The sequence below is a fragment of the Panthera uncia genome, assembly GCF_023721935.1.
Source record: "Panthera uncia isolate 11264 chromosome C1 unlocalized genomic scaffold, Puncia_PCG_1.0 HiC_scaffold_3, whole genome shotgun sequence".
In the NCBI taxonomy this organism is placed as follows: domain Eukaryota; kingdom Metazoa; phylum Chordata; class Mammalia; order Carnivora; family Felidae; genus Panthera; species Panthera uncia.
The window spans coordinates 1311728-1337717 of NW_026057584.1; the positions used below are offsets into that span (position 1 = coordinate 1311728).

At 65.4% G+C, this 25990-nt stretch overlaps 1 protein-coding gene across 2 annotated transcripts in view; it reads left to right on the forward strand.

The window, feature by feature from the left end:
- KIF1A (kinesin family member 1A) overlaps positions 1–25990 on the forward strand; it is a 72545-nt gene that overhangs the window by 14125 nt on the left and 32430 nt on the right. The window contains exons 9-24 of one of the 2 annotated variants that reach the window (XM_049614534.1): positions 23–40; positions 5068–5143; positions 6647–6725; positions 7087–7229; positions 9109–9242; positions 10543–10622; positions 10919–10994; positions 12973–13052; positions 13299–13405; positions 14136–14219; positions 15109–15289; positions 15413–15485; positions 15656–15749; positions 16744–16892; positions 17142–17320; positions 18929–19066. In XM_049614534.1, the coding sequence (XP_049470491.1) occupies positions 23–40; positions 5068–5143; positions 6647–6725; positions 7087–7229; positions 9109–9242; positions 10543–10622; positions 10919–10994; positions 12973–13052; positions 13299–13405; positions 14136–14219; positions 15109–15289; positions 15413–15485; positions 15656–15749; positions 16744–16892; positions 17142–17320; positions 18929–19066 (1691 nt within the window). Of the gene's footprint in view, positions 1–22; positions 41–5067; positions 5144–5852; positions 6490–6646; positions 6726–7086; positions 7230–9108; positions 9243–10542; positions 10623–10918; positions 10995–12972; positions 13053–13298; positions 13406–14135; positions 14220–15108; positions 15290–15412; positions 15486–15655; positions 15750–16743; positions 16893–17141; positions 17321–18928; positions 19067–25990 lie in introns of those variants that run through there. The other variant, XM_049614533.1, reaches the window with a different exon arrangement.

The following is a 25990-nucleotide window of genomic DNA, read 5'->3' on the forward strand; positions in this document are numbered from 1 at the left end:
GACTCTGTCTTTTCTTTTCCAGGACTCTGGGCCCAACAAGGTAAGCTGCTTTCTTCAGTTCCAGGGGGAGGAATCTTCCTCCAGGGCAGGGTGGGGGCTGGAAGCAAGGAGCTCCTTCAGCTCCGGTCCTCCTGTGAAGGTCTCGGTCGTGAGAGTGCTCCTTCATTTGCGCACCCCACAGGCAGACACATCGAGCCAGCGCTGAGCCGGGCGCTGCGCCGGGACCACGCAAGCCTTCCGGGGCCACGGCACAATGGGGGACGTAGGCGTAGAGACGTGGACGCGGAAAAAAATAATTACGAGTCGGTGTACGTCTCGTAAAGGAAAAAGATGGGCTGTGAGAGGGACGCACGAGTGAGATGGCCTTTAGTCGGGGTGGCCGAGGAAGCTTTACACGTAGTTGTAAGGCTGAGACATGAGGAGCGGGGAGGAGCCAGCCATGTAGCCGGAGAGCCCGGTGTGAGGTGCTAAAGTGGGAAAATGGTGGCTTGTGTAGGAATTGTGCGTGAGGAGACGTGAGGAAGCACGAGGAACTGTGTGAGGGAGTGAGAGGCAGCGTGCGACGAACCGTGTGGGGGGAACTGCGCGAGGACACGTGGGAGGGATCGTGAGGAAACGTGGGAGGCACTAAGCGAGGATCTGAGGGGAACTAACCGCGGAAACGGTGTGAATGTTTGTGGGGAACCGTGCGGACGACTGTGTGAGGAACTATAAGGGAAGCGTGTGCAGAAGGGTGGACCGTGCGAGGAGCCGCGAGGGGAAGTGCGTGAGGTGGGTGGGGCAAGGATGGCACTTCCGAGGGAATTGTGAGGAACTGGGTGGCAGCTGTGCGACACCGTGTGCAGGACTGTGTGAGGAGCCATGCGAGGAAGTGTGAGAAACGAGCACGGCACTATGGAACCGTGTGACGGACCGTGGCAGGGACCGGAGGGAATTGAAATCGTGTGGGAACGTGTAACTGTAACGGTGGGAGAACGCGTGTGAAGTCGCACGCAGAACGACGAGCAAACGTGTGGACTGTGTGAAGAGCTGTGTAGAACGGTGTGGGGAGCTACGTGGACAGATATCTGTGCGAGGAAACTGAGGAACTGTGTGGAAACTGTGAGGAACCACGTGAAGATCGTGTGAGGAACTGAGGAACCGCATGAGGAACCGTGGGAGGAACCGCGGGAGGAACCGCGTGAGGAACCGCGGGAGGAACCGCGAGAGGAACCGCGGGAGGAACCGCGAGAGGAACCGCGGGAGGAACCGCGTGAGGAACCGCGTGAGGAACCGCGTGAGGAACCGCGTGAGGAACCGCAGGAGGAACCGTGAGGAACCGTGTGAGGAACCGTGTGAGGAACCACGAGAGGAACCGCGTGAGGAACCGTGTGAGGAACCGCGTGAGGAACCATGTGAGGAACCGTGGGAGGAACCGTGTGAGGAACTGCGGGAGGAACCGTGTGAGGAACCGCATGAAGAACTGTGTGAGGAACTGTGTGAGGAACTGTGTGAGGAACCCCGTGAGGAAACGTGAGGAAACGTGTGAGGAACTGCAGGAGGAACCGTGAGGAACTGTGGGAGGAACCGTGACGGACCGTGAGGAACCATGTGAAGAACCGCGGGAGGAACTGTGAGGAACCGCAGGAGGAACCGTGTGAAGAACTGTGGGAGGAACCGTGAGGAACCATGTGAAGAACCGCGGGAGGAACTGTGTGAGGAACCGTGTGAGGAACTGTGTGAGGAACCGCAGGAGGAACCACGAGGAACCATGTGAGGAACCGCATGAGGAACCGCGGGAAGAACCGTGTGAAGAACCGCGGGAGGAACCGTGGGAGGAACTGCACGAGGAACTGTGTGAGGAACCGCGGGAAGAACCATGAGGAACCGCGGGAGGAACCATGAGGAACCGCGGGAGGAACCGCGGGAGGAACCGCATGAAGAACTGTGTGAGGAACCGCAGGAGGAACCGTGAGGAACCGTGTGAGGAACCGCGGGAGGAACCGCGGGAGGAACCGTGGGAGGAACCGTGTGAGGAACCGTAGGAGGAACCGTGAGGAACCGTGTGAGGAACCGCGGGAGGAACCGCGGGAAGAACCGTGTGAAGAACCGCGGGAGGAACCGTGTGAGGAACCGTAGGAGGAACCGTGAGGAACCGTGTGAGGAGCCGCGGGAGGAACCGTGTGAAGAACCGCGGGAGGAACCGTGAGGAACCGCGGGAGGAATTGTGCTGGGAGTCGGACATGCCGTGTCGGGAAATCTGTGGGAACCGCCTGCGAATACATGTGGAGAATCGTGAGAAACGGTACGTGGACCGCGTGAGCCGCTGCGGGACCTGGTGTGAAACAGCGTGGGGATGGCGTGAGGGATCCCTGAGGGGCTGCGTGGAGGGCTGCGTGAGGAACGGCGGTCTGTGAGAGGCACCGCGTGAGCAGCCTCTGAGGGTCCGTGTGGGGAGTTGTCCAGGGAGCCCGCATGAGGAAGCGTGTCAAGTGGGGAGTGATGCGTGAGACGCCGTGAAAGAACCGTGAGGAGCCGGGCGAGAGCCGTGCGGGCAGCGTGAGCGACCGTGCGACTGCGGGCGTGCGACGGCCCGAGGCGCGAGGAGCTCCGGGGAACCGTGTGGGAAGCTGTGGGGAAGCGTGAGGAACCGTGTGAGGAGCCGCGCGGGAACGGGGCGGAAGAGCACGGGAAGGACGGGCCGCGACCCCTCGCGCGCTCCTCTCCGGCTTCTCACGGAGTCCCCCGCGCCGTCTCGTGCGGTTCATCGCGCCGTGCCGGGCACAGCTCTATGCACGCGCTTCCCCCATGGTCAGCAGGAGAAGGGGCGCGTCCGAGGAGCCGCTTTCTGGGGAAACGCACGCACGGTCTGTGGAGCAGACCACGCCAGGGATTCGCGTGGAGGACCGCGAGAAGCTCCGAGGGGACGCGCGTGAAGCCGCGGAGAACCGCGCGGGATCGGCGTGGGAGGGGCGCGCGCGCAGCCGCACGCGGCGCCGCGTGGACTCTTCGGGAACCGCGAGGGCCGGCGTGCACCCTGAGGAACCGTGGCGAAGGGTACGGAGAGGGACCGATACGAGGAGCCGCGTCGCGAGCCGCGCGACGAGTCGCGCGGCAGAGCGCGGGGCGCCGTGGGAGGGAGGGGCGAGGGGCCGCGAGCTCATCCGCGAGGCACCCGGCAGCTGCGGTAGGAAGTCGGGCAGGAATTGTGCGAGGAAGTCTTTGAGGACCAGGGCCTGGGGCAGGGCGCGTGGGGACACATGACCGTGAGGCGAGGAAGCCGGCGAAGGCCGGGGGTCCGACGCGAGGCCCGGGAGCCCGCGTCGGGCGCCGGTCGACTGCGGCTCAACGGGGAGAGCGGACGGGTTTCGAGCGGGGCTGGCGAAGTCCGATTGAATCCGGCCCGCGCTCCTCAGGCCGCTGCGCCAAGGGTAGACCGGGGACGGGGGGTCTGGTGTGGCAGCCGGGAGGACGGAAGTCGGCCTCGTGGCGATCCAGGCGCGAGAGGACGGGGGCTGGGAAGGCGGAGGAGAAGGGGGAGCAGGGCTGGCTCTGGGAGGTGCGGGAGCGGGAGCGATCGGGGGCTGCCGGCGGACGGCGCGAGCCGTGGTGAGGGAGCGGCGGAATCGAAGGCGACTCCGGGGGTCCCGGCTGAAGGGCCCGTGCGACCAGAGGGCGTTTACCGCGGAGACGAGGAATGGGACGGGTGTGGCAGAGGATTCGGCCTCGGGAGTTAAATAACCAAAAAACGAGGTAGAAACGCGGTCTTCATCCGTCGCGTTTCGAAGGAGAACGAAAGGCGCTGGGTGCCGACGAGCTGCTGTGAGATGGGCCCTCAGACCCGCCCTCAGCGAAGCCAGCGCGGCCTTTCTGCAGGCTCCGATCGCGCGCCTCAAGAGCTTTCACAGCTAAAAACGATTTTTTCATGTTTATTTAGTTTTGAGGGAAAGAGACACAGAGCTTGAGCAGGGGAGGGGCAGAGAGAGAGGGAGACACAGAGTCCGGAGCAGCTCCAGGCTCCGAGCTGTCGGCACGGAGCCCGACGCGGGGCTCGAACTCAGGAGCCGTGAGATGGTGACCCGAGCCGAAGTCGGACGCTTAACCGACCGAGCCGCCCCGGCGCGCCAGGAGCCCTCTGAGATCTAGGGGAGCGCCTCTTGGAAATCAGCCTGAAGAACAGCGACGGAGGAGCCTGTGTCTAGAGAAAAGGCACAGCCCTCGTGGTGGCGCCTGTGCGCGTCTCCCGGGAGGGCTCTGGGGGACAGGGCCGTGTCCGGTGGCCTCTGCAGGGGCTCAACAAATACTTTCAAGCAACTGTGTGCATGAACGAGGAGACGGTGGGAAGTGACTGGGTGCCCTCGGTCAGTGGACTCCCTCGTTCCATCGGCGGCGTCCCCGGGGAGCGGTCAGCGGTCTCCCTCGGTCAGTCCGTAAGCAGTGTCCACGGGGCGCGGTGCCCAGCGGCCGTCGCGTGGCCGGAGTCCGGGTTCCGAATGTCCTCTATCTGCCGTAATGGAGGAAGAACGAGGCACAGGAGTAGGCGAGGGTGTGGAGGACGCTTCGTCCTGGGGCCGGGGGGGCGGGGGCAGGAGCGGCTACCGAAGGAGGGGCCTGTGCCCTGGACTGCAGGGCAGGGGAGGGAAGGTGAGTTCAGTGAGGGAGACACGTGAGCGACGGGCGTGGGCGGAGGCCCGCGTTGTCACGTAAAGCAGCGGGGCCTTTGCTGTTTAGTCAGCGGGACTGACGGTGGGGCCCGAGGAGGGGGCGGTGGGCTCAGACCGGCCCTTCTGACGGAGCAGAGGCGGGACACGCGGCCGTGTCGGGCTGCGTGGCCCAGACGCGCGACGGCACAGACGAGGGAGGAACCCGAGGGATGTGCCAGCAAGTCTGCTCCCAGCCCCGAGCGCAGGCGCCCGGGGGCAGCACCCTGGGGTTCCGGTGGGGAGAGGCCTTGAGAACCGGCCCGGCCCCGCCTTCCACACCAGCCTTCGGTTTGGGGGACCCACCCGCAGACCCCGTGCTTTGCCCTTCCAGCTCCCTTCCCTTCTGAAGGGCTCAGGCTTCACCTCGAATGTTCCTCCCCCACAGAACAAGAAAAAGAAGAAGACCGATTTCATTCCCTACAGAGATTCCGTGCTGACCTGGCTGCTCCGGGAAAACCTAGGTGAGGACTCTCGGGGTCGCCTATCCCCCGGGTTCTGACTCCCACCCTGGGCCGCCGTCCTGCCCTCCCTCCTGGGGAGGGGCGTCCAACCACCGGGAGGCCCCTCACCCTTTTTGGGCTGAGGTTGAGGCAGACCTGGGGGATCCTTCCGGAGGGCCCGGGCTGGTGGCCAGCGAAGGGCTGAGGAAAGCGAGGGCAGGGACGCAGCATGGCCCGCGGGGCCACCGGACACACGCCTGTGCCGCTGCTCCCGCTTTAGGCCTGTGACACCCGGACCACGTCTCCCCACCCCCCGCCCTCGCGGGGACTCCGCGATTCTGGGGAGCCCTGCTTGCTTGCCGGGCTTTTGGCAGGTGCCACACGTCACGCCTTCTCCTTGAGTTCTGAGCCACCGAGAGACAGACAGGGAGATGGAGACTGAAACGTTCCCAGTCCCCATCCCTTCGCACCCGAAAACAACCGTGGGGGTCCTCCCTGGCTATGTTTACAGCTCGGGAGGCCGACACCCAGGAAGGTAAACTGAGTCACGGGCTGACCCGATGAACGTAGGCAGCTGGGATCTACAGCCTTCCTCAGCTCCACGGCTGTGGTGTGGGGGCCCCGGCTGGCTGACCCTGCACCCCGGAAGCAGTCTGGCTGTTCCTCAGCTCAGACTAGCGATGGGCGCCACCTGGGCGCTCCGGGAGGCAGGTGAACCCCACCGAGAGCGGATGGTATGTGCCGGGAATGCGTTTCTTCACCCGAGGCCAGGAAGGAGGCCTTTGCCACAGGGCGGGGGCCGGCCCCAGGGTCGGGACAGGGGGAGCCCCCCACAGCCCAGCCAGGCGCCCGAGCCCTTTAGGCTGTCGCCTCACAGTTTGTGTGGGGGCCACACCCTGGGCACATGACTCCCGGGACACACGTCCCTGAGGTCACAAAGGAGAGGCCATCGGTCCCAACCCTGAGCACGGACAGGCAGCCGTCCCAAGGGCTGCCCGGGCCGCTGACCCGACCGCGCCAACCGCCCAGCCCCCGCTCCGCTCAGAGCCTGCGAGTGATCCTTCGGCGTCTGAACTGAAGTCGAACATCCATTTCCTCGCGCAGTGTGTTACCTGATGCCGGGCTCTGCGCTGCCCCGGGCTGGGAATCTGACCTTAAATACCGAGAAAAATATTCCAAATGAGGAAGATAGAAGTGAAAGAAATCATTGCACCTGGAGTTGAATTGAAATGAACGTTGACTCTCTCAAGAAATTATCCTGACCGTGAGAGGAAATGCTCCTCTCTTCAGTGTGGGGAGGGAAGACTGGTGGTTGTGAAATAAACCCAAATTCGAGCAAAGCACTCTGCAGGAGAAAAATGACCGAGGTACCCGCTGCGGTGATGAAGTCAGACCCCCAGTTCCCACAGTTGGCCCGTGACGCAGTTTACCTCTCTGAGCCTTGGCCTCCCCAGCTGTACATGCAGGCGGGGAGGGGCAGGAGGGTGGGGGGAGGACCCCCGCGACCTGGCCTTCTTCCCGCAGGCGGGAACTCCAGGACGGCGATGGTGGCGGCCCTGAGCCCTGCAGACATCAACTACGACGAGACTCTGAGCACGCTGAGGTGTGTTCTCCAGGGAGGTGGGCCCCGTCCCCCCCACCCCGGCAATTGGACTTGCTTGCTCGTCCCCGGGACCACAGGCCCCGACGCGAAGGCCCCGCCACGGGGAGAAGATACCACCCTGTCCCTGCTCCTCCTGGGGACTCAGTTCCCCCGAAAGGGGGCAGGGTTAGGTGATGCCCCCTGTGGGTCTCTGGCCAGTGGCCCCACTGACTCCAAGTGGCATGAGCCCCTGCCCTGTGTCGCAGCCCCTGGGTCCCCGCTACTGAGGCCCTCCCCACCGCGGCTCTGCCCCGGGCAGGGCTCCGGGTGCCCTCGGGCTTGCCCGGCACGGGCACAGCCCACAGTTCCCTTGGCCGTCCAGGTACGCCGACCGGGCCAAACAGATACGCTGTAACGCCGTCATCAACGAGGACCCCAACAACAAGCTGATCCGTGAGCTGAAGGACGAGGTGACCCGGCTGCGGGACCTGCTGTACGCCCAGGGCCTCGGGGACATCACCGACAGTGAGTGTCTGTGCCCGCCTGTCCTGGGCAGGGCAGCCGGGCCAGAGTGGCCTCCCTCCTTGGGACGGCCACCCGCTCGCTGGCTGCGGCCCGGCCGGGACCGGTCAGGCGGCCTTTGTGGCCTTGCCACCGGAATCCTAGCCCTGCTCTGAGTCCCCGTGCGAGGCCCCCCCTGGCGGGAGGCTGGGGTTTCTGTCCTCGACCCGGGTGGACTGCATGGTTTGGGTTTGGAGCTGGCCCAGGCAGGCCATGGACGTTTTTCCCGGAAGCCACATGGGCATGCCGTGGGCGCGGGGGGTTGCAGCGGTCTCCGTGCATCCCCCGAAGACCCCCGCCACCCTGTCGGATGCCCGGCCTGCGACCGGCGTGCCTCAGACCCTCTGGAGACAAACCTGTTCTTCTGTTTCTCTGTCTCTCCTCCTCCCCCACGCCTCCCCTCCCCATAGCCAACACTGTGCCCGGAGGACCCAAATGTGTGTATCCCCCTCACTGCTCTCCGCATCCCCGCTTCTGTCCCTGCTCGGCGGGGCGTAGGGCAGCACGGCGGGGTGTAGGGCAGCATGGCAGGGAGGGACCCGCCCAGCCCTCCTCTGCCTTCCCCTCTTTCGGGGGCTGGGGACAACAGCTGTCTTGTTCGCAGACACCCTCTAGGTGGATGCAGGCCATGCTGCCTTGTGAGCCTGTTCCGGGTTCAGTCCCATGTCTGTGTGGGAAACTGAGGCCACAGGGAGGCCTGGTGCAGTCGAGGCCCTGCCAGGCCGGAAGTGACTGAACTCGGCCTGTCCGAGCGCCCTGCAGTGCCAGAGGCCTGGCAAGCTCGGAATGTTAGCTAGCACCGGAGGGCCGGGAGAGCTGGAGGGCCCGCCGAGGCCCGGGGCCTGTCCCCTGGCTCCCAGCTCCGGCCTCCCCCAGACCACACCGCACACACCTTCCCCTGGAAGCGCCCGTGTGCCCTTCTGGCCTTGGGCCTGGCTCCCTGCGGCATGGACATGTGGTTTGGTGCCTCCCCGACCCAGGGGCCGCAGGGTGCCCTCGGTTGCCCCAGCGCCCCGTGCTGTCCTATGTTTGCCGCTGCTCTGCTGTGTGTCTGCTTCTGCCAGGAGGGCTCTGGGCATCTCCCATACCAGGGGTGGCCTAGCTCAAATCCCAGGCCTCGGGCTCTCTGGGCACCCCAGTGCCAGGAGACCCTGGTCCCAGAGCAGGCTCTTCGGGGTGCAGGAGTAACGTGCTCCCTAGGGGGTTCCCAGTTCACCTCTCCTCCAAGGTGTTCTCGGGGCAGATTCCTGTGCCCGGTGGGGCTGGACAGTTAGCACAGCGCAGTCCCCGCAGCTGGGGGGTGCATGGCCGACCAGGCGGGTGACGGGTGCCAGGGGTGGGCGCCCACGGCAGGGAGGATGAGGACGGGTGTCGGGGCCCCGGGCGTAGGAAGGCCGCAGGGCAGCGACAGCACAGGGTGGTAGATGGGGTGGGGGTGCGGGGAGGCCGCTCCCGGACAGAGGCTGCCGGGCGGCCTGGGAGCAGGCGCAGGGAAAGCAGACGGGCCTCGGGGCCGGGCAGGTGCGGAGGGTAGAGGCGCTCGAGCGGGTGCCGGGGTGGTGGGCGGGCTCGGGGGGCTGCGCCCCGGCGGGGAGGTGGTGGGCAGCCTTGCATGTGCTTGTGCGGCGCTGGGCCCCAGGCTGCACCCGCCGGCCGCGTCTGTTTCCTGCCTCTCTTCACCTGCCTCTTGCTTTTTCCCAACTTGGTCTCTCTTTTCTCTCCCTCCCGTCTGTCTGCCCGCCCTCTCCTTCCCTTCCTCCCATAGACGTGTCCGACCTTGAGAACAATAACCGTAACCGTGGCGGGGCGGAGTTGAGTCCAGCCCCTGACAATCTCTCCACAGTGACCAACACCCTGGTGGGCATGAGCCCCTCGTCCTCGCTCTCGGCCCTGTCCAGCCGCGCCGCCTCCGTGTCCAGCCTGCACGAGCGCATGCTGTTCGCCCCAGGCAGCGAGGAGGCCATCGAAAGGCTGAAGGTGAGGGCTCGGCCGGCGGGGACGCCACCTCCGGGGTGGGGGGGCACGGGGGCGGGCCCGGGACCTCTCCCGCTGGCCCGGCCGTGCTTACGGCGCGGGGTGGGCCGGCTTGGAGGCGGAGCGGCCGCACGGATGGGTGCAGAGTCTGGGCCCCACCCCCGGTGCCCCCACCGGCGCCCGGCACCGAGGGGTCCCCGCCTGCTGAGCAGGGCAGGCACGGGTCCTGGGGGTTCTGTGCTCACACCTGCTCGGAGTGTTCCCCTGGCCCGCAGCGGCCCAGCGGCGGGCAGGCTGCCTTTTCGTTTATTGGCGTTCCGTCAGCGGATGACCGGGGTGCCGGGCTGCGTGGGGCTGGGGGGTCCAGGCCTCGGAGACAGAAGCACGGAGGCTGGACCGTGGCTGGCGTGGGGCACGGGTGGGACAGGCTGCCCACCGGGGGGGCAGCTGGGAAGGCAACCGGGAGCTGGTGCGGATGTCGGAAGTGCTCGTCCCCTGTCCCGGCAGCGGCTGAGAGTCACCTGTGCCTCGGAATCAGTTTCTCGGTGTCCGCATGTGTCTCTCAGTGTCCCTGCATGTCTCTGAGTGTCCCCACCTGTCTCCCAGGGTCCCACATGTCTCTGAGTGTCCCCATGTGTCTCCCAGTATCCCCGTGTGTCTCCCAGTGCCCCCGCGTGTCTCCCAGGGTCCCCCTGTGTCTCTCAGTGTCCCCACGTGTCTCCCAGGGTCCCCACGTGTCTCTCAGTGTCCCCACGTGTCTCCCAGGTCCCCACGTGTCTCTCAGTGTCCTCACGTGTCTCCCAGTGTCCCCACGTGTCTCCCAGGGTCCCCACGTGTCTCCCAGGGTCCCCACGTGTCTCTCAGTGTCCCCATGTGTCTCCCAGGGTCCCCATGTGTCTCCCAGGGTCCCCATGTGTCTCTCAGGGTCCCCGTGTACTTCCCCATGTCCCAGGTATCTCTCAGGGTCCCCTTATATCTCTCAGTGTCCCCACGTGTCTCTCAGCATCCCTGCTTGTCTCTCAGTGTCCTGCGTGTCTCACAGGGTCCCCATGTGTCTCTCAGTGTCCTCGTATGTGTGCGTTTCTCTCCCTCCAGGTTTATTTTGCCGTTTCCTCTACTGTCTGGCTGTGTCCACGGGAGAGACTTGTGTCCTTGGACACGTTAGCTCCTCAGCCCTTCACCCTGACCTTTCAGGCATTGTGCCGCCTGACCAGACTGGGGATTGGGGTCTCGGTGCCCTTCCGCCTGGCCTCCGCTCCTGGCACAGGTCCCTCACCTCACTGTGCTCTTTTCCGCTGCCCAGGAGACGGAGAAGATCATAGCCGAGCTCAACGAGACCTGGGAGGAGAAGCTGCGGCGGACGGAAGCCATCCGGATGGAGAGGTGGGTGGCGGGGAAACCGAGGACTCCAGCGCTCCAGCCCGGGCCCCCGCTCCTGGGGGTGGCCATGCCCTCTCACCCGGTGACTCTTGCCCCGTAACCAATGGCCCCACTGACCTGATCCCTGATCAGGAGACCAGTCCCTCCAACTGGACACCTCAACTCTCTGACCGGATGGGACGCCACCCGGGCTCTGCCTTTGGGCCGTGTGGCCAGAGCCCACGGCCGACTGGTCGGTTGGGGGCCAGGCGGGTCCTGCGGCCTCGAGGCTCGAGCTGACCCAGACGCTGTCCCCACAGGGAAGCACTGCTGGCCGAGATGGGCGTGGCCATGAGGGAGGACGGCGGCACATTGGGTGTGTTTTCTCCAAAAAAGGTAGGTGCTCTTTCTAGCTCTGGGGTGCAGCCCTGACTGGGACAGGGCCGGGTGGCCCACAGCCCTTTGTGAGGTGTCAGCTCCTCTGGGAGGAGAGGGGACAGGTCCAGGCACCGGGGGCCACGCTCGCCCACAGCCACACCTCCCCGGTGTGGGAGACACCCTCTTGGAGCTCAGCCAAAGTCAGGTCTGGCTATCCCAGCTGGCACTCAAGTCTTCTCCCGCCCGGGCCCAGCTCGCTCACAGGACCTGGCCCCGTCACTAGGGGGGCCTCCAGAGCACTGTCCTCCTCAGTAGCTCAGGTGGGGCACAGCATGAGCGTTTGGGGAGAAGTTGTCTCTGATAATTCTAGGACCAGGCCCCCCACCCACCCCAAAGAATGCCAGAGCCTCGAGCCCTCAGGAGCTACGTTCTAAGCCGGGGAGCCTCCAAGGAGGTGGCCGTGTGTTCTGACCACAGCTCCGGACTCTCTGGGCCCTGCCCTCGATACTTTGTTAGTGAGGAAGGTCCTGCCCGCCTTCCTGGGAGCATCTTCGTGTGGCTGGCCCCTCACCCTGGCTCTGTCTGGGACGGCGGGTGCTCTGTGCCACCAATGCCCAAAGGCAGACACACATGGAGCCCCCACGGTGCCGTCGGGGACCCTGTGGGAAGAGATGTGTGGATGCTGGTGTGATGCGTGCATCGGCCAGGTGTCCGCTCCTTGGGGACAGGGACAGGCTCCTCGGGCTTCTTCCGCCTTCGTGCGCTCCAGGCTGGGGGGGGGGGGGGGAAGGGCTGAGGCTCAGAGGCGGGGGTGGGCAGTGCTTGCAAGGACTCGGGGCAGGCTGAGAAGCAGGTCACACCCTGCTTCATGTGCCTTCTGGAGACGCCTTGAGTTTTCCTGGGGAAACTTGCCCCTTCCCGGAGGGTGGGGTGTACCCCGGGGCTGTGGGAGCAGGTGCTCTTGGGACACTTGGCACCCTGGAGGCCTTTGGTTGGTGGCAGAGGGATTACCTTGGCACCCTGGTGGCTTTGGTTGGTGGCCCCGGATCTGGGCACTGCCCAGGAGTGGGAGGATGGCCCTAGGGACCACCGAGGACGCCTCCTTCTGAGAAGGGCAGCATTCCTGGGACTCTGGGGAAGTGCCCGTCCCAGCTAGACCCCCCTACTCAGCCCTGCAGGGCGAGCACCGTTCCCCTTGCTTGGGAGAGGGGGCGGTTGGGGACCGCTGTCCCCAGTGTCTGATGACCAGGACTTCACAGCCCCGCACAGGAGCGTTGGTGGTGCATCGTGGGATTTATAGCTTAAAGTGGAGGCGGTTTGTTCCAAGGTGCCAAACGGGAAACCGAGGAAGCTGTCCCAGCCTCCACCATGTTGCAGGACCCTGGCCTGGGACACAGTCAGGGGTGGCGTTCCTGAGCTCAGGAAGCATGTCTAGGGCCCCAGTGCCCTGGGAGGGAGGCAGGCTGCTGAGGGCAGGGCAGCTGGCGGGCGCTGGTCACCTTTGGTAGGCCCGTGGACAGGAGAGCGGGTCCGAGCTGGGTGGCTCAGCAGGGACTTCCTTTACAAGCTGTGCTCCAAGCCCCCAGGCCAGATCCCTCCCTGGCCAGTGTCCTAATCCTTCTGGACCCTCAGATCCACTGGGACCTCAGCTCCTGGGCACTTCAGCTGGATTGAGGGCCTGTAGCCCCCTTGTAGGGTGAAGCCACAGACACAGAGCCTGGTGCCATGGGCCCTGCAGGACCCGGCCCGCACCCTGCACATCCGAGGGCCCGCCACAGCCCTCAGAACCCCCAGGTTCCCAGCTCCCCTAAGCGCCTACTGCCTGGTTCTGAGCTCCCTGGGCTCCTCACGGGAGCCAGGCCGGGAGGACACCGCGTCCCCGGGAGGCCAGGCCTAGGCTGGTGGCGGTCCGGCACCTGAGGAGAGACAGGTCAGGTGCGCGTCAGTGCTGGGCCCTGGCGCCTCCCCAGGAGACGTGACCCTCCTTTCCCCCCAGACACCACATCTCGTCAACCTGAACGAGGACCCGCTGATGTCCGAGTGCCTCCTGTACTACATCAAGGACGGGATCACCAGGTGGGGGTCGTCAGGGCGGGGCAGGCTCCCTGGCAGAGAGGCCGCCAAGCCTGGGTATGTGCTGCAGCATTGCCGTCCCCCATGCCGGCTGCTGGAGACAGTGCCGAAGGCCACCCTGGGCTACGTGGCTCTCCCAGGCGGGGCGGCGCTTGGGGCATCCCTGTGGGGATGCGCGGGCAGGCCAGCGGGTGGCGGCATGGGTGCGCTGGGTCCTGCCAGTGCTGACGGCCCCCCGCCCCTCCCCAGGGTGGGCCGGGAGGATGCGGAGAGGCGGCAGGACATTGTCCTGAGTGGGCACTTCATCAAGGAGGAGCACTGTGTCTTCCGGAGCGACTCCCGGGGCGGCAGCGAAGGTACCTCTGCCCTTCAGTCCCCACCTCTGCCCTGGCGCCACTGACCGTCAGGCCTGAGCGGGGCTGTGGGTCAGCCCTCGCTCCTTAGTCCGTCCCGGCAAAGCCCTTCCATTACAACGGTGTTCTGAGGGCTTGGCTGTGGACGCGGGAGCTCCCTCCCCATGCCACGAGTGGTCTGGGGGTCTCCGTGGGCAGGAGAATGGGGAGCCGTGAGGAATGAACCTCCATCCGGGCTGGAGGACTATTTTCACACCGCACTCTCCTGTTGGCTGTGCGCGCGGCCATCTGTCCGTGTCCCCAGCCTGCCTGCCAGTCACCTCAGGGCGATGGCCTTGAGCAGCGTTGGGGACAGAATTCTGTCTCCAAAGCCTGCCCTCCTCTTTGGGATGGGCACAAAGCTCTAGGGGGCTCTGGGACCCCTGGGACCCCTGGGGACACACTAGCCACTGTTTCCCGTCCGTGCCCATCTCGTTCTCTGGGACAAAGGCACCTCCCCATCGGGCATCACCCTCATCTGTTGTATGAGGTGCAGCCCTCCTCTGGCTTCTCCAGGGCCCCCACGATGTATTGTCTGGCAGCCATCAGGCTTTGCAGCTAGCAGGGATGAGAGAGGCCTGATGCGGGCCACACCTGGGTAGCCAGTTGAGCCGAGCCCTGCATGCGGACAGAGGACATGGCCACTCAGGATGACAGGCCCTCACTCTCTGCCCTCCCCATCTCTGTCATGTAGCCGTGGTGACCTTGGAACCCTGTGAGGGGGCAGACACATATGTCAATGGCAAGAAAGTCACGGAGCCCAGCATCCTGCGGTCAGGTATGGCTAGGGCCTGGAGACAGGTGTCTCTTTCTCCCCTGCAGTTTCGGGACTAGGCCTGGGGTCCACACACTCAGGAGGATAGGCCTCAGCTCGGTGTCTCCTTCCTGGTACCTGGACCCCAGGGCAGGGAGGACAAGTGAGGGTGACTAAATGAGGGTGGCTGGCCAAGGTGGCGGGGGAGGAGCTGAGGGAGGCTTTAGGGAGGACTCACCAACAGACAGGGGCTGGTGTGGGAGGAGCTGAGCCTGCTCCGTGGGCCCTAAGTCAGAAGGAAACTAGGCTGTCCAAAGAGCCCTTGTAGGCAGGACTGTCCAAGACGGTGGGTGCTACAGCCCTGGTGGACGTGTCTGCCTGGAGGGTCCTGCAGACCGGGGGACCCTGGCCCTGGGCACATACAGACGGGGGGCCCTGGGCCCTGCCCTGCTTCCATCGAGGCGGGTACTGAGGGGAAGGGCCCGTGAGCCCGTGCTTCAGCATCCTGCAGGGTGAGGGTAGGGGCACACACAGCCCACTGGTGTGGAGGAGTGGCCAGGGCCAGGGCCTGGGGGCAGGGGACCAGGCTGGCCTGGGGGTGACATGTGTGGGTTGTACACAGGACCGCACGTTGGAGAAAGCCCCAGGACTGTTTTGCAAACATCCCTGGCTGCTGTATGTTGGGGGGGAGTGAGGGGGTGGGTCTGGGGAGAGAGTCAGGTCCCGGCCACGGGGTAGGTGGCTGGCTGGTCCGGAGCAGACCTGGGTGGCTCCTGGTGGACCTCCCTGGGGCGGGCCAGCCTGGCGGACCTGCCCGTGCTCCACTTTTCCCGTCTTCCTGCCCTGACCCCTTGAGGCCACCCCCAAGGCCACAGGCTACCCCCTGATGGCCGGCCTCGCTTCTGTCCCCCAGGAAACCGCATCATCATGGGGAAGAGCCACGTGTTCCGGTTCAACCACCCTGAGCAGGCACGGCAGGAGCGCGAGCGCACGCCCTGCGCAGAGACGCCCGCTGAGCCCGTGGACTGGGCCTTCGCGCAGCGCGAGCTGCTGGAGAAGCAGGGCATCGACATGAAGCAGGAGATGGAGCAGAGGTGAGGCCCGAGGTTGCGGGTCACCGCGCCCCCTCTTCCCCTGCCGCGCTCCATCCCCTTCCCCCCCCACGCTGCGCCCGCTCCCCCGCTCACCCGCGCCCGCTCCCGCTCCCCCTCCCGCAGGCTCCAGGAGCTGGAGGACCAGTACCGCCGTGAGCGAGAGGAGGCCACCTACCTGTTGGAGCAGCAGAGGCTGGTGAGGGCGGCCCGCCCGCCGGGCCCGGCCTGGGCGGGGGGCCGGGAGGGGGGTGCATGAAGGGGCCGGGGGGGGGGGGGGGGGGGGGGCCTGAAGGGGTCAGGCCCCGGTGGCGGGGCGTGAAGGGGCCCGGCCTCCACGTGGGCCCACACTCCTCCCTCCGTGGCCAGGACTACGAGAGCAAGCTGGAGGCCCTGCAGAAGCAGATGGGCTCCAGGTGCTTCTCTGAAGCGAACGAGGAGGACGAGGAGCCGGAGGACGAGGGTGAGAGGCTCGGGGGGGGGGGGGGCAGCGCCTGGGCCGGGGCCGGGCGGAGTCTCGGGCACGAGGAGCCTCCCAGGCGCCTGGTCGGCGCCTTTGCCCTCGGGGTCCCCGGCCCGCCCCTCAGGGAGCGAGGCCTCCTTGTCCCCGGGAAGCACCCACGGAGGCAGGATTTGGGGGAGGCTGCGCTACAGCGGGAAAGTGCAGGCGTGTGCTCGTGCAGTTGTTTACACAGGCCTGTGCTCGCGCACGCAGGTTATGGCAGGAATGGCCCAGGTGGTGGGGAGCACGGTGCGGGCGGGGTGCGGTGTCTGCTCGTCCGCCCTGCCGTGTGTCCTGCCTGCACAGGCTGGTGCTCTTTCCCAAGACTAGGTCACCGCTCCTCACCTCAGGACCCCCTTCCCAAGCATCAGCTTGGGCAGCCCCCCCTGTGACGGGGGGAGGACCTCACGCTGCTGTGGGGCACGAGGGCGGCCCGCAGGCAGGGCACATGGGGTGGAGTCAGGCACAGGACACGCGTCCAGCTTGACCCCTCTGGTCAGCACCTTTGCGTAGATGTGACCTTGGCCTCCCGTTGCCTGGAGTCATCTTCCCTCGGGGCAGGAGCCCTGGATGAGAGGGGCGGAGCCTGGGAGCCTGGACAGGCCCCTCCTGGTGTCCCTGCTCCCTTTCTCTTGGGGACACAGTAGACAAAGGTGTGTGAGCTGGGACAGGGTGGGAGGTCACTGTGCTCTCTTGCCTGTCCTGTGAGCACGTGGCCCCAATGCTGCTCCCTCCCCCGCCCCCAGCCCCGCCGGGCTTCTCTGACTCTCAGAATGTCCGGTTCTGGTCAGCCCCTCTGGGGCACATGGAGCCTTCAGGCCGCCCCCGGGGCAGATCCTTCTGTGGCTTTCCTTCTCTCCAAGAGCCCGCGACAGTTAGTGCAGAAGTGGGGGCCCCGGGCCAGAGTGGGGTAAGGTGGCATTTCCGTGACGACCGCACGTGCCTGTCCCCGCAGTCCAGTGGACGGAGAGGGAGTGTGAGCTGGCGCTGTGGGCCTTCCGGAAGTGGAAGTGGTACCAGTTCACGTCTCTGCGGGACCTGCTGTGGGGCAACGCCATCTTCCTCAAAGAGGCCAATGCCATCAGCGTGGAGCTCAAGAAGAAGGTGGGCCCCCACCCCGCCGCCCACAACCCGGGCCCCGTACAGCCGTGGGCAGAGCGAGGGAGGCCCGGGGACGGACCCAGGCCAGTGCGCGCCCTCCCTGCTCCGGGAGCAGCCGGGGTGCAAGTACAGCTTCCCCTCCGGCTGCCGGCTGGAAGGCTCCGGTGAACCCTGTGGGGCGTGCAGCCCGGAGGTGGGGCCCGGCTCGCACACCCCCGGGGGCTGACGGGCGGCCGCCTCCTGCCGCCACAGGTCCAGTTCCAGTTTGTCCTCCTCACGGACACGCTGTACTCCCCACTGCCGCCGGACCTGCTGCCCCCAGAGGCTGCCAAAGAGCGGGAGACGCGCCCCTTCCCGCGCACCATCGTGGCCGTGGAGGTCCAAGACCAGAAGAACGGGGCCACCCACTACTGGACGCTGGAGAAGCTCAGGTGTGGTGGGCAGGCCGCGAGGGGGGGCGGCAGGGGTGGGTGCGGGTTCGCGGTGCTCCTGCGTCCCTCCGCTTCCCTCCTGCTGGAGTTGCTTTTACAGTCAGAAGGCAAAAGCGTTAGCGTAGAATCGGCGTTCTCCTCCTACGGATGCAGCGGTCAAGTGTACCGCGCTTCCACGGAGGAAGGGGCGGATGAGGTTGACGGTGCTGCAGGAAGGCGGGCGGGCGGAGGCCGTGTCCTCAGAAGAGCTCGGCAGCTGCAAGCCTCTCCGCCCTGGGGCTGTAGGGATCCCAGGGGAAGACGGACGAGGGTCCGGGGGAGGGCCTGAGGGGGCTGGGCTGGGGGCGAAGCCGTCCCTGCGAGAGGCGTCTTTCCTCCAGCTCCGCCTGCACCCTCCCCACGTGCTCGTCCCCACGTGTGGCTCTTACCTGAGAAAGGGGACTGAGTGAGGTGCAGGCGATGCCGTCCAAGGGAAGTCGAACAAGCGCTGCTCGAGGTGCCCCAGACGTGAGGCCCCTGCACGTAGGCCGAGCCAGGGTGGGCGGGAGGGAGCGCAGGCCATCAGGAGGGAGACAGGAGCAGAGCAAGCGAGTCCGCGGCCTCCGTGCGGGTCTCCACGCCCTGGGCAGGGCAGGGCCAACCGCTGGGACCGTCCGGTTTGGATTTCTCCGGAGGGCTTTGGCGCACAGAGCCTGCCCCTGGCTCCAGGGTGATTTCAGGCAGGGGGTGCTGGCTTGGCGTGAGTCAGACAGGTGGGTGGCGGGGGTGGGAGGTGGTTTCGGTTTCCTTGTGAGAGGTGGGCTCACCCAGGACTTATCCACTGTCTGCAGGAACCGGCCGGCCCAGCCAGCAAGGCCCCACAGATGTCCCGACACCCTAAAATACAGAGAAGGAAAGCTGTAAAAATACACAGTCCTACCCAGACACTCCCGCACACACCCTCACACACTCACAGACGCCCGCACACCTCCTTTCTCGCATGGCTCGCTCACACGCTCACTCACACGCTGGCACGCACGCGCGCGCACACAGGTACACGCGCTCTCGTAAGATTCATGCGAGTAGATGCTCACGCTCAGGGCCCCCGCCCTCCCCGGGGCCGCGCTGTGGCGGGGACGAGCGCGTTCCTATCGCCGCTGAGCCCTACCGGGAAACGATTTCGTTCCCATTCTTCCACAACTTGTTGGTTTTCCTGGGGATAATACTTTTTGAAATATGTCATGTTTCTGTATCCCGTCACCGATTTGCCGTCCGTTCCCTTGAGATTTCAGGGCTCTGTGACGGGATCCCCCACCCCGAGCGTCCACCCCGTGGCTCTGGCCGGAGCCCTCTCCGTTTCCCCTCCAGTTCCCGGCCCATCCTGCCTGCATAGATCACGTGGTGTCCCTGGGCCAGCATCGAGAGTATTTAGCACGTGCTCGCCTGGAGGTCTCCTTGCTCACGGTTGACAGATTGCGAGGACCGTGCAGGGCCTGTCAGCAAACCATGCTGAACCCCGGATGACGCTGAGCTGCGGCCGGAGCCGGGTGGAGCCTGCTGTCCCCAGCAGCAGAGATGTGCCGTTCCGGCCGCTCGCCCAGGCCCACAGTGATCCCTGTTCCCCTGCAGGCAGCGCCTGGACCTGATGCGGGAGATGTACGACCGGGCCGCGGAGGTGCCCTCCAGTGTCATCGAGGACTGTGACAACGTGGTGACTGGCGGAGACCCCTTCTACGACCGCTTTCCCTGGTTCCGGCTGGTGGGCAGGTGGGCGCCTCCTTCCCTCCCTGGGCTGAGAGAGAGAGAGAGAGAGAGAGAGAGAGAGAGAGAAGGTGGTGGGGGCAGGGAGTGGGCGTCCTCCTAAGGCCGAGCGCCCTGGCTGGGCCCCGGCCCTGACATGAGGAGGGAGCCATCGAGAGGCCCTTTCCCACCTTGACGTCCCTGACCTCGTCCTTCCTGGGTCCGAGGCACCCCGCCCCAGCCACTCCTGTCCACAGACCAGTGGGCCCTATAATTTGGGGACCGGGGAGGGGAGGGAGTCTCAGTATCACCACCTACACCTGCTGTGGGGCTGTGGCCGCCGGGTTGCACGTGTCCCCGCGTGTGAATGTGTGGCTTGGTCAGGCTGAGTGACCTGGTCCTCACACGACCTCAGCCACACCTGGCAAGGATCACGCCAGTGGCTACTTTCCAGAACTTTCGGTGACCTTCCCCTGAGCACACGTGTGGTTTCTTTCCAAGCCTGGGGACGGGATGCACTTTTGGTTCTCGTGTCTTTTAAAGCAGCATTCCTGATGGTCTGCGTGTTTGGTTTTGGTTTTAAACAGAAGCCCCCACCCCCGCCCTGTCCGTCCCCGCGAGTAGCTGGTGTTAACTTCTCTCTGTCTTGTCGCACTAACCTCAGTTCAGTCATCTCTGGCTGCAACAGCTACCCTCTTCTCAACACATGCATGAGCGAGCGCATGGCTGCTCTCACCCCCTCCCCCACCTTCTCGAGCCCCGACTCCGACGCCACCGAGCCTGCCGAGGAGCAGAGCGTGGGGGAGGAGGAGGAGGAGGAGGAGGAGGAGGAGGAGGAGGAGGATCTGCAGGACGACGTCTTTCCGGAGCACGCGCTGTGCGACGGCCGGGACCCGTTTTACGACCGGCCCCCCCTGTTCAGTTTAGTAGGAAGGTTGGTGAGGTCGAGGACGGCATGCTGGGAAGGAACCAGCTCTTTTGCGCAGGAGCACTGCTGCGGGCACAATTTGACCGCCGTCAGGGCGTGACCCCTGAGCAGAGGGTGTGAGGGAGCGAGAGGATGTGAGTGTGCCCAGCAGGGAGAGTCGGGCCCCAGTGTCAGAAGAGGTGGTGCTCCCGGAGCATGGCTGTCCGGCGCTGTGTGGTGGAGCTGTGTCTACAGACAGGCCCTGGAACCCGGGAGGAGTCCCCGAGCGGGGCTGCTGGGGGGCATTTGGGAGAGTGGGGGTTTGCGTCTGTGCACCCACCACTGGCTGCAGCGGCCTCACTTCCCTCCGCCTCCTCGTGCTGTTGACCTGCTATTGACCAATAGCTCCCCGCTGGGAGAAGGAGGCCAACCTGGCGGGGGGAGGGGTGGGGGGGGGGAAGAGCTGGCAGGGGAGGGTCTGCCTCTGAAGCCGGGGCCCTGGTGGACCTTGCCTCTCCCCGAGCCCCTCTCCATCTGAGAGTAAGGACGGTTCGCTCCTCCTGACCTCCCGGCTGTCATGGCGAGAGAGGGCACACGTGGCCCTGTGCCCTCGAGGAAGTGCCCTCGGCAGAGAGGGCTTGTTACACTTTCTGGATGGAAGAGGGAGGCCGAGGTCAGGAGGTGGAGCGGAGGCCCCGGGGAAGCCCAGACCCCACAGGCAGATTGGGCAAATGCAGCTGCCATTCGTGTTTTTTACTGCCATGGAATGGAGGCAAAACAGATGAAGGAAAGATCTAGAAACTTAGCTGCTGTAGTAAGGCATTCAGCTCATTTTGATTTTACATATAGAAAAAGCACAAGAGGGTTTCAACAGCAGCCTTTTCTGAGTCGGAGACGGCTTTCGTGGGCTAGGCCAATGGGAGTTTCTGCAGGTTTTGACCTCGGAGCCCCAGTACTGGAAGCTGAAGGCCGAGGCTGGCCCCCAGATAACGGGTTCACACTAGTAGCCCTTGGGCGCAGATGCTGGACTGAAGGCCCACCAGCTTCTCCTGGAAGGAAGCAGCTCCCCACGGGCGCATGTCGTGGAGCCCTTCGACTAGCTTTCCGTGGGTGTGGCGTGCTGGCCCGCTCCATAAACACGTGGGCTCTCGCCCTCCGAGATGCCCTGGGTCTGGGCCTCCCGCTCCGCTGAGAGTGGGGTGTAGCCCCGGGGCCGGCTCCACGCAGGCCTCTAGAAAGCCCTGGGCGGCTCTGGCGTCAGGTAGGCGTGGGCTCAGGGCGCAGGGGAGCGAGGGCACCGGGAGAAACGGGGTGTGAGCTCTGCAGTCTCAGCCAGAAAGAGCTGGGTCCTTCCAACACTTTCCCCCTTCTGTGGATCTGAGATGTTACCAAACAACCAAATCAAACCAAGTCGTCAGCGAGAGGCCAGTCCCCCCTACGGCGGGCGGTCTGTGTAGGGCTTCATCTGGAAATGTCCCGATCTTTTTGGTTTGGCAAGAATTGGCTTCTCCCGCGCAGCAGCTGTGCAGGCCCAGGCCCTGAGAAGGACCCCATCTTTGGTTTCCTTTTATCCTTCTGGTAGCTGCTGGCTCTCTCTCTCCAAAGCTTAAGCAGAATTGGGGCACCCACTCTTGTCTCCCTTTGGAAAGGCTTTCCTGGCCCCAGCATGCGTCTCTGCACCTCACCAACCTCGTGGTTTTAGCCCTGCCTCCTCCCCTCAGCCCTGGCTCTGCCGCTCTGCCGTCTCCTCTCTCTCCGGGCGGGTTTCAGCCTGCTTCAAGGTGCCCTCACCCCTGTGGACGGGCCCCCCCCCCCAGCCTGGGGGGCTCCTCACCCACGGCCAGGGTTAGCCCCCCAGTGGCCTCTCCCTCTGGTGGTCTGGGGTGCGAGGTGAAGGAGGGAGGTGGGACGGGCTGACCCAGGCAGCGAAAGTGGCCCCGGGGGCTCTGGTTCCCCCCTCCCCCAAGAATGCTCCCTGCCCGGAACGTCGCTTTCAGTAGCTGGATGGGCAGGGAGCCCCAGAGAGGAGGGCGAGGGGCTGGTAGCCAGGGATGGAGGGCCCGGGGACGGGTGGCAGGGGCGGCGTGAGGCGGGACCGCCCGAGCCATGAGCCCCTCTGTGCAGCCGGCGCACCGTGGCTGGCGGGGCCCACCGGGCGGTGCTGAGGCTGTTCTGGCCCCTTTGCTGACGGACGCTGATGTCGGGCCGTCTGGCACGTGTAGGGCTGTGGAGGGGAGGCCGGCGTCTGTACCAGGGCCCTATTCCCTCACGTCCGGGGTTCTGTCGGCCAGGGTGGGCTCTGCCTGGGCCATGGGCTCTTCCAGCCTTGGCTTGGAAGGTGGCTAGGTGGTGGCTGCTGGGCCCCAGGGGTCCCTTCTGGCCGAACGTGCCCATCACCGTGTCAAGGTTAGGTCTCGGGGATTAGGGGCGGCAGGAAGGAGAGAGGGCCCAGCGGCCGGCACCGTGCGCTCTTTTGCCTTCTGGGAGCGTCCCAGCTGGGTGCCCCAGGGGACTGTGTGCATGTGCTTTAGGCACTGCTGGGTTACGAAGCTCAGAGAGGGGCAGAGGGGTCCGTGGACCCCGCGGCCGATTTCATTGTGTGGTCCTGCACCTCCAACCAGGGGGCACCTCGAGGCCCCCACCCCGGGCAGCCCCGCCTCCGGGGAGCACATTGAGGCTGCATTTGTCTAATGGTTTGAAGTTGGAAATGGCAGTTTTTGATGCCACGGGTGTTTGGATGTTTTTTCGCCCCCGACAGGAAATCCTAAGTTGATCTACTTAATTAGCCGATCGAGCTGGTGAGCGGGACGATGGTGTCTAGCTAGTAGGGCTAGGAGCCAGCCTGTGGGTTTAAACCCCAGCTGGGGCCTTAGCTCCCAGCCCGAGGCACTTCCGCCTCTGTCTTCGTGCCTCAGTTTTGGGTCTGGGAGATGGGTACCGACAGCTCTAAGGCGAGGAAGGTGCAGGTGCTTGAACTGAGACGCGTCGTGGGTGAGGAGGACACACGCGCTGCCCGGGGCCGTGGAGGCACCGCTGTGTCAGTGCCGGCCCCTCGTGAGCTCAGAGGCACGGGCTCCCAGGATGGCTTCACGACTTTTCCACCCACCAACGGGGTGATTGTGGCCTCGGGCACACGAGAGGCCGAGCCCCAGCCGGTGCGTGGGAAACCTCAAATCTGCACGATGCTACAGGTTCTTGAGCCCGTGGATTGGCAACATGGCAGAAAGCGTCCACCCTGAAGACGGTGAGGGGCTTTGTGCCATGAGGCCCTAAGGACAGAGCCAGGACTGGGCATGCCTGCCCTGACCTGGGCCCGGCCCTGCCCTCTGCCTCGGTCTCCCTCTGTCCTGGCCTTTGTTAGGGACAGGGGAGGAGAGTCAGGAAGCGGGTGGGCACAGACCCTGAGAGCTCACCTCTGGGGTGCTGTGAGTGGCATTCTGGGTGGCCCCGGAGCCCAGAGCCAGCCCCCGTGGAATGGTCCCCAGAGCCTTCTAGGAAGGCACTCCTGGCTTTGAAGTGGCCTGGGTGGGAACAGCCTTCAGCTCTCCTTCCCGGAGGCTATAGTGGCTGAGGACCCTGGTGCCGGGCACTGTGCCCTCACAGGCCTGCGGTGGGAGGTGCTCCTCCGCTTCTGAGGGCCCTCCCGTTGGTTCCTTGGCAAGTATCGATGGGGGTGGGCAGGCCGTGGCCCCTGCGTCTGTGCCCAGGGCCCCTGGGGGCCTCCTCTCTGCCTCCCAGCACGGGGCTTTCTGCAGTGGGCCCTGCGCTGGGAGATGGGGTGGGGGCTGACTTGAGGGCCCTGCAGCTGGGGGCTGTCCTGCTTGGTCCCCTTAGCTGTGTCCAGAGTGGTGGGCTGGCCAGACGGGGGCCCAGTCAAGGGGGCAGAGCAGGGTCGGGACATGTTCCCGCAGCCTGAGTTCTGGGCTCCCTCTGCTTCCCCTTCTGGACCTCAAGGCTTCGCTTTCTTTCGTGGCCGCCCCCTTCACGCACCCTCAAATTCAAGCAAAGGCCCTTGGCCAGGATTCCGGGGGCCCAGGGAGGGCAGCCCAGCACTGTCCCTGTCTGGAAGTTAGTGCTGGGAGAGGCTCACCAGCCAGCCCCGGCCAGACCCTGTCAGAAGCAAGGGGCTTCTGCTCTCTGAGTCTCGGTTTCCTTTTGTGACCGGGGCCATGGCTGGCTTTTGCTGACAGCCTCCGTGCCTAGTCTTGCTGGGTGGCCAGGGGCAGGAGAGCCCCCGCCCCTGTCGCAGTCAGGCAGACCTACCTGCACCGTCCTCAACACAAATGCTTTTCAGTGATGAGTTCCCCTGGGACAGCCATCCCCTGGGGCATTCTCAGAGAGGGCACCCTGCTGACGAACAGAAGGGCTCCACAAAGCCATCAGGGGCTTCCCCTGCCCCAGGGGGACATCCGGGCCCCGTAAGGCAGTGCGCCCTTTCCTCCGGCTGGTGCCTGTCTTGGCCTGGGGGGTGCCCAGGGAGCAAGAGACACTTGGCAGAGACCGCCCCCCCTGCAGGTTGGGACAGATGGCTCTGATGAGATACGTGACATGGGGGCTGGGAACAGAGAGGAGGACAGGCCTCACTTGTGGAGGGAGCGGAGAGCACCGGGGTTGCCCCGGGACCGAGGGGGTGGCTGGGCGGTAGGGCTAGCGGTGAGGCAGGAGCTTGGCTGGCACCGAGGGTGCGCGGGAGTCTGGTCAGAACCCCAGGCCCCGTCTGGCTGCTGTGGGGGCCGAGGGGGAAGCAGCTGGGTGACAGGTCCTCCGCAGAGGACCTCTAGTTTGAGGGAGAGCTGACGCATTTGAGAGCAGAGCCAGGACGCTGCTCAGGTTTCTAACCTTCTGTAGACAGAGGTCCGGCAGGAGTGGGGGGGACAAGATCTGGAGCCCACACGAGAGAGGGGCTCCGGGGTCTGGAATCAGGCCCCTGGGGCACAGCCCTTCCCCACGCCTGTGGTCACAGGGGCTCCTCCAGGAAATGAGGCATGGGGCGAGACCAAGGGGCTCAGCCTGGGTGGTGTCTGATCTCTAAGCAAGCTAAGAGGGGTCGGGGATGTGGTGACACCTCTCCTCCTCCTCCTCCTCCCCCTCCTCGTCCTCCTCCTCGTTCTCCTCCTCCTCCCCCTCCTCCTCCCTGTCCTCCTCCTCGTTCTCCTCCCACTCCTCCCCCTCCTCCTCCTCCCAGCTCAGCCCTGGGCCGTGCATCTGGGTGCCAGCACCCACATGGCCTTCAGACTGTGACTTTCCCTCCCCTCCCTCCCTCCCCCACTTCCCCTATTGCTCTCACTTCTGTCCCCACTGTGTTCTGCCCGGCTGAAGCCCTGGGACTCCCTTGCCCCATCTCTACACCTGCTCCCCCACACCTCCTGCCCATCCTCGCCCAAGCTCTCCCCCTTCCCTGGGATCCCCCACTGCCCCAAGATCCCCCTGGAAGCCCGGGGCTATCGAAATCTGCACCTCCGAGCTGGGCCCAATGCCGGTCATGCCGGGAGGGAAGGGGAGGGCCGGGCGGGAGGCAGGTCCTGCGCCGATGTGTGAGCGGAGCTGCGGGTTCTCACCAGATGGGCCACGTGGGCCGCCTTCCCTGTGTCAGGTGTCCCCTTGGGACGGGTGCCCCCGACCAGGGAGGAATTTTGCTCCGCGTCAGCCTGCACACCTAGCTGCGTGGCACGGGTCTCCCAGAGTCCTCTCTGTCCGGGCGGCCCGTGCGACCTCTGCGCATTGGCCAGCTCCGGGAATTCGCTGGACACCTGGGTGACGTGGCCCCTCGCCGGCCTGGCCTGCCACTCGCTGGGTGCGCAACAGAGCCTCTCGGGATGTGAAGGGCTCTGGGCGCCCTGGGGGTGGCGGTGCCCTGTGGGCCGGGGGTGCTGCCCTGTCTGCCACTGTGCGCTCCCACCCGCCGTGTTCCCCGAAGGGTCCGAGAAGGAACTGAGAGCTGTGTTCCACCTTAGGAGCCCTCTGTGGGGCCCCGAGGTCAGGGGTCACTGGGAAAGAGGCGGGAGGCAGGGGGATGCCGGGCATCAGTGCCAGTGTGAGGTCCT